Here is a 12728-nt window from a genome sequence, read left to right as displayed (position 1 = left end):
CCAGCCTCATCACACTTATGCTACCAAGCCTTCCTTGCCATGCTGGAGTATATCTCTCAAACTGTAAGCCAAATAAGCCTTTACTTCCTTAATTTGCTTTGTTGGATATTGTTGTTGCAGTAACAAGGAAAGCAATTGTGGTGGTTTGAAAGAAAATGCCCCCCAAAGGGAGTTATAACTTTGCTGGAGTGGGAAAGGCCTTATTGGAGAAAGTGTATCACTGTGGAGGTGGACTTTGAGGTCTTATATATACTCAAGCTACACCCAAGTGTCTCAGACTACTTCCTGTTGCCTACAGGTTGAGATGTAGGGATATTAGCTCCTTCTCCAGACCATGTTTGCTTGCCTGCTGCCGTGTCCCACTAAGATGATAATGGACTAAACCTCTGAGCTCTAAACCCACCCATTAAATGTTTTCCTTTACAACATTTGCCATGGCCATGGTGCTTCTTCACAGCAATAGAAACCCTAACTAAGAAGTAATCAACATGGAGAATCACCAAGCTCCTCTTTGCTGACATTCAGTTTCCTGACACTTGCTGTTGAAACACATCCTACAGGAATGGTACTTGTGGCAGATGAAGAAGAGAGACTCCATGGTGAAGACACAACAGAAGCTCAGGGGAGCTGACTATTAAATGATAGGAAAGGGATTTGGGAGCATGTCATAAGCCTCTTGGTGGCTGGGAGTTTACATCTGTCAACTGACTATACTGAGAATGGAAGTAGTTCAGATCTGGGTATGAAAGGACCATTTAATAGCAGAGCAGACGTTCCTAGTCTAAATTCCCACATGCTCTTGCTCTCCGTCTCTTGCTCTTCGCAGTTTGGATCACCTGCTGGTTTTGGGTCTGCATTCTCATTAGCAAGTATATATCACAGTACAGTCAAAGCCTCTCAAGTCTCCTCTGGCAAACAAGAGAGAATACTCTATCACCTGAACTGCTGTTTAACAAAGGCATGTGTGTGAGATCTCATGACTACTGCATGTGCATGGGATTTAATGACTATTGTTCTGTCTTCACCATCACACTACAACACCAACTCAGGCTCCTGTGACCTTGAAAGGTATAGGGCTTTTCCTCACCAGTAAGCGGGCAGTCAATTTTGCAGTGGACATCAGTTGGGTCCCTCTGAATGCTAGCTCGTAGTGTACATATTTCACAATTCAACAGCTATGTCAGTATCTCATGACCAAAAATATTGCAAATACCCTCTAAATAAGACACCTTAAAAATCATAAAATAAAGCTGGGCATGGTGGTTCACAGCTGTTTTCCCCACACCCAGAAGCTCAAGACAGGAGGATTGCTCTGAGTTCAAGGCTAGTCAGGTCTAGAGACTGAGACTGTTCAAACTCCCCACATTCCCCAATAAAATCAGACCAGAAAGCATGTTACATCACTGTCTGATCAACTGACCTTGTCCTCAGGTGGTGCCCCTTCATTATTCCAAGGGTGCAGCATCTCTATGGTCCCAGGAATGGGGGTGAAGCCTTTGGCGCCCTCTCCACAGTGCATATCAGCAGCAAGAGTGGCACAACTGTACAGAGCAAAGCAGAGCCCGGAGGTCTATTTTACAACCCAAACCACATCACTTAGAATTCATGCTGGACTTCTTGGAGCCCGGTCTTCACTCACTAAAAGCTTCAATCTGTCCAACCTTGCTATGGTTGAATTACAGCACAGCCTGAAGGCAGACAGAGCCCTCTGACTCAAATGGCTTACTCATCACAGACAGCGTGTCCCTGGCTAGTGAGTCAGATATTGTGATTGAATGAGATCATATGGAAATCAGAAAAACCAAGGTAAAGATGGAATGTTTTTAAACTACTGTCCAAAATTTTTTTGTAAGTGTACAATCTAAAAGATACATATCACAGTGATCAAAAGTAGCCAAGAATGGCAGTACATGCCTGTGATCCCCCAAACACGTAGATGCTGGAAAGGCTGAAGCTGGAGGATTGCTGTGAATTTGAGGGCAGCCTGGGCTACAGAATGAAATCTTGTCTCTAAAGCACCATCTAAAACAAACACATCCACACAAACCCTGGGGGATGGGGGGATAGTAACAACAGACTAAAACATAACATGTACTAGAACATCAAAACTATTGCACTTTACCTCAGAGGGGGGCTTTGCATAAGACTGGACTCTTAGATGCTCCAGCTCAACTTTCAATACCTAAGTACCATTTTCTTTTATTTGATTTTTATTTTTTATTTTTCAGACAGGGTATAATATAGCCCAGGCTGTCCTTAAACTCAATATGTAACTGAGAAAGATCCTGAAGTTCTGACCCTTCTGTTTCCACTTCTTGAGTTCTGGGTCCCACCAACATTTAGTTTTATGTAATTTGGAAGCTGAGCCCAGGCATGCTAGGTAAGCACTCTACCACTGAGCTATACAGGCAGCTCCTACAGTGATCAAGTGTCCTGGGCTGAGTGACAGGTTAGGCTTCAGGGAAGCAGATGGGAAGCCAGTGTATGGAATCCCTGGGTAAAAGATGCATACCCAACTCCACGACAAGTCAAAACAAGTCACTCACCAGCAAGTAGAACAGATGGGCTGGAGGTCCACTGTAAATTGTTGAGTTCTGTGCATTTAACTGGCTATCTACAAGTGTCTGTAATTGGCCCCTCCTCTTTCCATGGGGATAGCCCATGCTGTCTGGGAAGTAGTGCTTTGCCCACGTTCAAGTAGACTGGGACTTCAGGCGACCCCAGGTCTTTGGTGGACTGGAGGGCAGGCAGGACTGGCTGGGCAAAGCTTGTTATTGCGAGGCAAAGCTTGAAATACGCAAGTGCTTCGAAAAGACTTGGCTGCAGCTGTTGCTGGCCGAGGCAAGCCAAGCAGCCAGGAGTGGAGGCACAGGAGCCCCAACAATTTCAATTTGCAAAGCATAGTAGGATTGGAACAAACCACCTTTGTAAAACTAACCTTATATCCACATGGCACATGCATATGGCAAGTCTTTTCTGAAAACCTATTAACACTACTCCTGCCATTGGAAATATAGCTTAGCAACACACTCCCCCAGCAGCTTATTGAGATACCCCTAGGAGTTACCCCAAAAGGTGGGAGATCATGCAATGGTCTCCACTTATCTTAATATTCACACTCCAAAGTGCTCTCATGAGGTTAAAGCAGGAGTGCAAGGAAGTCTCTGGCTCAGGGTTAAGAAGTCACCCTGGACTGAAGACACTCAAGACAGGCTCTGAAGACTTACGCAGCAAGAGCAGGAGGGCCAGAATCATGAGAGCGATTGCGGCGGGTCCCAGGCCAACGTAGTTGTCATACTGGGCTTCTGCACAGCCACTGCCCCCCAGACACTCACACACCGTGAGCTGAAGGACCTGCCTCTCAGGGCAGCTGAAGCCCTGGCTGTCTGAGATGAGGAAGGGGACGTCACTTCTCCCGAGCTTCCACTCACTTTGCTGCAGCAGCACACTGGTACCTGTGAGAGGCGTGGCACAAGGGAATGAACACGAGCGACTGCTGGGGGAAGAGAAACTAACCCAAGGGAAGGGTCTTAGTGTGGCTCCAGGTATAAGCTTTATTCCTCCACAGCTCCTCGTGGAGTTCACTGTGTGTGCCATCACATGCGTCCACAGATGTCAAATGAAGTTGTCTACTAAATGCTAGGGACAGCCACCACACTGTCCAGTCAGTGGGAATGCAGTCATGCACGAGATGATATTTATATGAATAACATGTTCACTCAACGATGTTTATCTTACCAATTATTTGAAAAGAAGCTATGGAAGCAGTTTTTAAGTGTAGCAGAAATGCCACAGTGTCACCCCAGTTATGATCATTTTCAGTACTGGTCCATCTTATTTTTATCTGGTTCCTCTCTTTTGTGGCAATAACTTCTCTCTCTATACCTACTGTTTAGTTTAGTTTTTTAAGAAGTTTGGTAATGAGGGTGGTGACGCACACCGTTAGTACCAGCACTTGGGAGGCAGAGGCAGGTGGATCTCTGTGAGTTTGAGGCCAGCCTTGTCTACAAGAGCTACTTCCAGAACAGCCTTCAAAACCGAAGAGAAACCCTGTCTCGAAAACCAAGAAAAAAAAAAAAAGTTCGGTAATGGCATTTCACATTATTTAAACAAGCGTTTAAACACAGTTAGAGAAATCAAAAAGTAGTGGGAAAATCCAACAAAACCTTTCTCTGAACTATTTGAAGGTAAGCGACAATAGGTAATAAGATGGTCACTGGTAACGGTGCTGTAAACCTTTCTGAAACAAACACTGCTGGCTCAATAGTCTGCTGGGTAGTGTTTTCTGCATCTGACACTGTCCCAAGGACACACCAAAGATCACATCAACAAAAGGAATATGCCCAAGATCCAGTGACTGTGTCCACTGGCATCAAGTTAGCATGAGTGTCAGACCCTTTGCCAGGCAGGTCATGGCCATCACACCTAGCTTTGTGTCTTTCAACAAGTTGCTACACCTGGGTTAGGCCAGCGTTCTCCACCCACCATCAGGAAATAATGTGACTGAGCAAGGATTAGATGAGATAGTGTATGCAGAGAGTCTGGCACACAGTACATGCTCAATAAACGGGATCTTAAACAGAATTATCATGAGTGCATGTTACAAATGTATGAGTGCTATACATAAGAAGGCTCTAGTCTCCCCAGGTTATGAGACAAAAGTACTTGAAGGGATCCTTGGAGCAACCTCAGCCACCTTTAAGACCTATCTTTACTTTCCATAGTTCTGTAAGAGGAGCTGAGATACTACTGCAGATTCAGAGCCTCATTTTTTAAGCCCCTTGAAAATTATATTGGGGATTACATTGGGAGTACAACTTGAGAGATGAAACATGGCCTCCATTATCACTGTGACTATTATTTTTGATACAGGGTCTCACTGTATTGCTCTGGCTGGGCTGAACTCCTGATGTAGACTAAGCTGGCTCTGAACTCACAGACATCTACTTGTTCTACCTCCCAAGTACTGTGATTAAAGGTGTGTGTCAGAACACCTGGCCAGAAGGTATACTAGGAATTATACTGGAAGAAAACTTGAGAGAAGAAACAGGCTATGTTATAAAAATCTTAGTTATCTATCATGCTATTTAATTTTGATGCAGTTAAAAAATGTACTTACTTTCTTGGCGTATTATTTTGCAGTTCCCTGATGTTCCAGGAGGCTGGTCAAGGATGGAGAAACTGAACGGCCCACTGTTCTGGGGTCCATCCAAGTCCTCTGCAGTGACATTCACATAAGGTGCATCCTCACAGATCTGCTGTACCGGCTCCACCAGTGTGGGACAATTGTCATTGATGTCTTCAACAGTGATAATGACCGTGCCAGTGATGGTTTTCTGAGGATGATCTTCAACATAATCCAGAGAGAGTTCAGACTCCCGAGTCTATCACTGACCATCCACACAATTTCAATACAGAAGCCAATTAGGTAAGGAGGGGGCACTAACCACTGAGGGCAACTCCCATCCCAGCTGGGTCTCAGATTTGAATCCATTTTAAGTCACTAAGTAAGCAAGAATCTGAAGGCTTAACCACTGAAGCCCTTTATACACGGAACACATATTCTGGTTCTGGAAGACAATATCTGAATGCATTCAGTCACACAAAACATCTGTTTAACGACTTACCACTGGATATAGCCACAACCTTTACAGTGTAGGTGCCATTCTGGACATATCTAGATTCAAAATCTGGAGTCTTCACAAGCTTAACTTCTGAAGTGACAGAATCCACGGAGACCCAGTTGTCTATATCTTCCACTTTGGCATATCTGTTACAAAACCAACACCAAATTCATTTTCAGTTCTGGATACATTGAGAATAGCATCTGTACCTCCTTCAGACTTGGCTATATCCCATTGTATATGTCCTTGTTATATGTACTGGATTTGAATATCACAAGGCAGTGGAATGGACTTATATTGGGATGTTGTCAATATTTAAAACTAACTTAAAAACAACAGTGGTTGCCTTAGATCGGAGCACCTAAACATTTTGAGATGTTGTTATGAACGATGACTTTCAACAGAATGGGCTAAAAGTAAAACCAATGCATCTCTGGGTTTCTCCTCTGTAAGTAAGGGAAATCAGTGTGAAAAACCAGCTGTAAGAAGGCACAGAGAAGCCTGGTGATGGTGGCACACGCCTTTAATTCCAGCACTCAGGAACTCAGGAGGCTGAGGCAGATGGATCTCTGTGGGTTAAAGACCAGCCTGGTCTACAAGAGCTAGTTCTAGGACAGCCTCCAAAGCCACAGAGAAACCCTGTCTCGAAAAACCAAAAAAAAAAAAAAAAAAAAAAAGCTACAGAGAACATGCTCATATTGTTTCCAGAATTACACACAGAGAGAACTATTGAGTTTAACACGTAGAAATACAAATACAAGGCAAACACGTGAGTCTCTTGGTTCAACCAATCAAATCAGGAATTTATTTTCTAGTAAGTAGCTATTCAAGCACACGAGAATGGATGGCTAATTTATAGTAGTATTTGTGTACACTATTTGAACTGCATTTCTTTGCCTATTATTATTTCTAGTAAATGATTATAGAAGGAGATCTGATCCAAAACTTGGGAGATGAAGGCAGAAGGATCAGGAGTTCAAGGTTATCCTTGTCTACATAGTGAATTCAAGGCCAACCTGGGCTAATGACACCCTGTCTTAACAAACAAACAACACCTAAAACTGTAAAAATAAAACTATGAAAAATAAAATGTAAAAAGCAAATGGCAGCACATTTGGATTTTCACAAGTACCTCTGACTGTCCTACAGGACTTTGAAAGCAGGCATTGGTTTGCCTGCCGTGCTTTTCCATTTTCATAGCCATTACATAATAAGGTCATCTAATCTACACGTTACAAAGGGATATGTTTTGTGACATGAATTAAGGAGCTTTGCAACTCATCTATTGTGGAATGCAGCATGGGGTGGCATAGCTGCTCACATTATATCAAATACCCATAAATTACTGAATGAATAATCAGCTCAATACCACACTATGGCAAAATGAATGACATAATTCTTTTGGTGTCTTCATTAAGTTTTTTAAAAATTTTAGTATTTAAATATTAATTATGTGTAAGTGTGCTCATCTGTGTGTGGCTTTGTGCATGTACAGGTGCTCTCAGAGGCCAGAAGAGGGTGTCAGAACCTCTGGAGCTGGATTTACAGGTGATTCTGAGGCATCCATGGCTCCAGGAAGCAAACTGGGTCCTCCACAAAAGCTGCAGGTGCTCTGCAGTGTGGAGCATCTCTCCAGATCTCACCGTCTGCATGAAGAAGACTTCAAAAGGGGCAGCTATTAATTAGCTAGGTGAATTAACTTGTCTGTGACCATCTTTTACTCACACTTCCACATGGGTCTACATGACAGGGCAACCCCTAACCGAGTCCCCAGAATAGGGGGTTCTATGTGATTTTTCTCTACATTCGCTGAAAGCTTCTATGCTCTAACACCAACCCATTGAAAATGGCCTCCTGACAAATTTTTAAAGTTTTCCTACTTTTATCAGGGCCTGTGACTCTTCTGGAAGTGGTGTTGGTTCTTTGAAGAATGATAAGATATGCTTCTTTTCCAAAAGCATCTTCCTTCTTTAGCATGCAATCATAGATTGTTAGGACAGGACTGACCTTGACATCAGCTAACACCTGTGAGTTTTTGTAAGCTCTGGGAGTCACAGCGAAGTTAAATCACCTAGCTCATTAATAGCTGCCCCTTTTGAAGTCTTCTTCATGCGGACGGTGAGATCTGGAGAGATGCTTCACACTGCAGAGCACCAGCGGCTTTTGTGGAGGACCCAGTTTGCTTCCTGGAGCCATGGATGCCTCAGAATCACCTGTAAATCCAGCTCCAGAGGTTCTGACACCCTCTTCTGGCCTCTGAGAGCACCTGTACATGCACAAAGCCACACACAGATGAGCACACTTACACATAATTAATATTTAAATACTAAAATTTTTAAAAAAACTTAATGAAGACACCAAAAGAATTATGTCATTCATTTTGCCATAGTGTGGTATTGAGCTGATTATTCATTCAGTAATTTATGGGTATTTGATATAATGTGAGCAGCTATGCCACCCCATGCTGCATTCCACAATAGATGAGTTGCAAAGCTCCTTAATTCATGTCACAAAACATATCCCTTTGTAACGTGTAGATTAGATGACCTTATTATGTAATGGCTATGAAAATGGAAAAGCACGGCAGGCAAACCAATGCCTGCTTTCAAAGTCCTGTAGGACAGTCAGAGGTACTTGTGAAAATCCAAATGTGCTGCCATTTGCTTTTTACATTTTATGTTTCATAGTTATATTTTTATAGTTTTAGGTGTTGTTTGTTTGTTAAGACAGGGTGTCATTAGCCCAGGTTGGCCTTGAATTCACTATGTAGACAAGGATAACCTTGAACTCCTGATCCTTCTGCCTTCATCTCCCAAGTTTTGGATCAGATCTCCTTCTATAATCATTTACTAGAAATAATAATAGGCAAAGAAATGCAGTTCAAATAGTGTACACAAATACTACTATAAATTAGCCATCCATTCTCGTGTGCTTGAATAGCTACTTACTAGAAAATAAATTCCTGATTTGATTGGTTGAACCAAGAGACTCACGTGTTTGCCTTGTATTTGTATTTCTACGTGTTAAACTCAATAGTTCTCTCTGTGTGTAATTCTGGAAACAATATGAGCATGTTCTCTGTAGCTTTTTTTTTTTTTTTTTTTTTTTGGTTTTTCGAGACAGGGTTTCTCTGTGGCTTTGGAGGCTGTCCTAGAACTAGCTCTTGTAGACCAGGCTGGTCTTTAACCCACAGAGATCCATCTGCCTCAGCCTCCTGAGTTCCTGAGTGCTGGAATTAAAGGCGTGTGCCACCATCACCAGGCTTCTCTGTGCCTTCTTACAGCTGGTTTTTCACACTGATTTCCCTTACTTACAGAGGAGAAACCCAGAGATGCATTGGTTTTACTTTTAGCCCATTCTGTTGAAAGTCATCGTTCATAACAACATCTCAAAATGTTTAGGTGCTCCGATCTAAGGCAACCACTGTTGTTTTTAAGTTAGTTTTAAATATTGACAACATCCCAATATAAGTCCATTCCACTGCCTTGTGATATTCAAATCCAGTACATATAACAAGGACATATACAATGGGATATAACCAAGTCTGAAGGAGGTACAGATGCTATTCTCAATGTATCCAGAACTGAAAATGAATTTGGTGTTGGTTTTGTAACAGATATGCCAAAGTGGAAGATATAGACAACTGGGTCTCCGTGGATTCTGTCACTTCAGAAGTTAAGCTTGTGAAGACTCCAGATTTTGAATCTAGATATGTCCAGAATTGCACCTACACTGTAAAGGTTGTGGCTATATCCAGTGGTAAGTCGTTAAACAGATGTTTTGTGTGACTGAATGCATTCAGATATTGTCTTCCAGAACCAGAATATGTGTTCCGTGTATAAAGGGCTTCAGTGGTTAAGCCTTCAGATTCTTGCTTACTTAGTGACTTAAAATGGATTCAAATCTGAGACCCAGCTGGGATGGGAGTTGCCCTCAGTGGTTAGTGCCCCCTCCTTACCTAATTGGCTTCTGTATTGAAATTGTGTGGATGGTCAGTGATAGACTCGGGAGTCTGAACTCTCTCTGGATTATGTTGAAGATCATCCTCAGAAAACCATCACTGGCACGGTCATTATCACTGTTGAAGACATCAATGACAATTGTCCCACACTGGTGGAGCCGGTACAGCAGATCTGTGAGGATGCACCTTATGTGAATGTCACTGCAGAGGACTTGGATGGACCCCAGAACAGTGGGCCGTTCAGTTTCTCCATCCTTGACCAGCCTCCTGGAACATCAGGGAACTGCAAAATAATACGCCAAGAAAGTAAGTACATTTTTTAACTGCATCAAAATTAAATAGCATGATAGATAACTAAGATTTTTATAACATAGCCTGTTTCTTCTCTCAAGTTTTCTTCCAGTATAATTCCTAGTATACCTTCTGGCCAGGTGTTCTGACACACACCTTTAATCACAGTACTTGGGAGGTAGAACAAGTAGATGTCTGTGAGTTCAGAGCCAGCTTAGTCTACATCAGGAGTTCAGCCCAGCCAGAGCAATACAGTGAGACCCTGTATCAAAAATAATAGTCACAGTGATAATGGAGGCCATGTTTCATCTCTCAAGTTGTACTCCCAATGTAATCCCCAATATAATTTTCAAGGGGCTTAAAAAATGAGGCTCTGAATCTGCAGTAGTATCTCAGCTCCTCTTACAGAACTATGGAAAGTAAAGATAGGTCTTAAAGGTGGCTGAGGTTGCTCCAAGGATCCCTTCAAGTACTTTTGTCTCATAACCTGGGGAGACTAGAGCCTTCTTATGTATAGTACTCATACATTTGTAACATGCACTCATGATAATTCCGTTTAAGATCCCGTTTATTGAGCATGTACTGTGTGCCAGACTCTGCATACACTATCTCATCCAATCCTTGCTCAGTCACATTATTTCCTGATGGTGGGTGGAGAACTCTGGCCTAACCCAGGTGTAGTAACTTGTTGAAAGACACAAAGCTAGGTGTGATGGCCATGACCTGCCTGGCAAAGGGTCTGACACTCATGCTAACTTGATGCCAGTGGACACAGTCACTGGATCTTGGGCATATTCCTTTTGTTGATGTGATCTTTGGTGTGTCCTTGGGACAGTGTCAGATGCAGAAAACACTACCCAGCAGACTATTGAGCCAGCAGTGTTTGTTTCAGAAAGGTTTACAGCACCGTTACCAGTGACCATCTTATTACCTATTGTCGCTTACCTTCAAATAGTTCAGAGAAAGGTTTTGTTGGATTTTCCCACTACTTTTTGATTTCTCTAACTGTGTTTAAACGCTTGTTTAAATAATGTGAAATGCCATACCGAACTTTTTTTTTTTTCTTGGTTTTCGAGACAGGGTTTCTCTTCGGTTTTGAAGGCTGTTCTGGAAGTAGCTCTTGTAGACAAGGCTGGCCTCAAACTCACAGAGATCCACCTGCCTCTGCCTCCCAAGTGCTGGTACTAACGGTGTGCGTCACCACCCTCATTACCAAACTTCTTAAAAAACTAAACTAAACAGTAGGTATAGAGAGAGAAGTTATTGCCACAAAAGAGAGGAACCAGATAAAAATAAGATGGACCAGTACTGAAAATGATCATAACTGGGGTGACACTGTGGCATTTCTGCTACACTTAAAAACTGCTTCCATAGCTTCTTTTCAAATAATTGGTAAGATAAACATCGTTGAGTGAACATGTTATTCATAGAAATATCATCTCGTGCATGACTGCATTCCCACTGACTGGACAGTGTGGTGGCTGTCCCTAGCATTTAGTAGACAACTTCATTTGACATCTGTGGACGCATGTGATGGCACACACAGTGAACTCCACGAGGAGCTGTGGAGGAATAAAGCTTATACCTGGAGCCACACTAAGACCCTTCCCTTGGGTTAGTTTCTCTTCCCCCAGCAGTCGCTCGTGTTCATTCCCTTGTGCCACGCCTCTCACAGGTACCAGTGTGCTGCTGCAGCAAAGTGAGTGGAAGCTCGGGAGAAGTGACGTCCCCTTCCTCATCTCAGACAGCCAGGGCTTCAGCTGCCCTGAGAGGCAGGTCCTTCAGCTCACGGTGTGTGAGTGTCTGGGGGGCAGTGGCTGTGCAGAAGCCCAGTATGACAACTACGTTGGCCTGGGACCCGCCGCAATCGCTCTCATGATTCTGGCCCTCCTGCTCTTGCTGCGTAAGTCTTCAGAGCCTGTCTTGAGTGTCTTCAGTCCAGGGTGACTTCTTAACCCTGAGCCAGAGACTTCCTTGCACTCCTGCTTTAACCTCATGAGAGCACTTTGGAGTGTGAATATTAAGATAAGTGGAGACCATTGCATGATCTCCCACCTTTTGGGGTAACTCCTAGGGGTATCTCAATAAGCTGCTGGGGGAGTGTGTTGCTAAGCTATATTTCCAATGGCAGGAGTAGTGTTAATAGGTTTTCAGAAAAGACTTGCCATATGCATGTGCCATGTGGATATAAGGTTAGTTTTACAAAGGTGGTTTGTTCCAATCCTACTATGCTTTGCAAATTGAAATTGTTGGGGCTCCTGTGCCTCCACTCCTGGCTGCTTGGCTTGCCTCGGCCAGCAACAGCTGCAGCCAAGTCTTTTCGAAGCACTTGCGTATTTCAAGCTTTGCCTCGCAATAACAAGCTTTGCCCAGCCAGTCCTGCCTGCCCTCCAGTCCACCAAAGACCTGGGGTCGCCTGAAGTCCCAGTCTACTTGAACGTGGGCAAAGCACTACTTCCCAGACAGCATGGGCTATCCCCATGGAAAGAGGAGGGGCCAATTACAGACACTTGTAGATAGCCAGTTAAATGCACAGAACTCAACAATTTACAGTGGACCTCCAGCCCATCTGTTCTACTTGCTGGTGAGTGACTTGTTTTGACTTGTCGTGGAGTTGGGTATGCATCTTTTACCCAGGGATTCCATACACTGGCTTCCCATCTGCTTCCCTGAAGCCTAACCTGTCACTCAGCCCAGGACACTTGATCACTGTAGGAGCTGCCTGTATAGCTCAGTGGTAGAGTGCTTACCTAGCATGCCTGGGCTCAGCTTCCAAATTACATAAAACTAAATGTTGGTGGGACCCAGAACTCAAGAAGTGGAAACAGAAGGGTCAGAACTTCAGGATCTTT

General features: G+C 43.4%; 1 protein-coding gene across 1 annotated transcript in view; it reads right to left on the bottom strand.

The window, feature by feature from the left end:
* The window catches only part of LOC113838100 (desmoglein-2-like), a 25268-nt gene extending 17533 nt beyond the window's left edge, over positions 1-7735 (bottom strand). Inside the window, exons 1-6 of the mRNA XM_035453937.1 lie at positions 7680-7735; positions 5628-5770; positions 5120-5347; positions 3188-3455; positions 1421-1541; positions 570-631 (exon numbers count right to left, since the gene is read on the bottom strand). Of these exons, the coding sequence (XP_035309828.1) occupies positions 570-631; positions 1421-1541; positions 3188-3455; positions 5120-5347; positions 5628-5770; positions 7680-7735 (878 nt within the window). The remainder of the gene's footprint in view (positions 1-569; positions 632-1420; positions 1542-3187; positions 3456-5119; positions 5348-5627; positions 5771-7679) is intronic.
* Positions 7736-12728: the final 4993 nt, after the last annotated feature.

The sequence above is a fragment of the Cricetulus griseus genome, unplaced genomic scaffold (assembly GCF_003668045.3).
Source record: "Cricetulus griseus strain 17A/GY unplaced genomic scaffold, alternate assembly CriGri-PICRH-1.0 unplaced_scaffold_92, whole genome shotgun sequence".
Lineage (NCBI taxonomy): Eukaryota > Metazoa > Chordata > Mammalia > Rodentia > Cricetidae > Cricetulus > Cricetulus griseus.
This window is presented reverse-complemented; position numbering and strand designations above follow the sequence as displayed.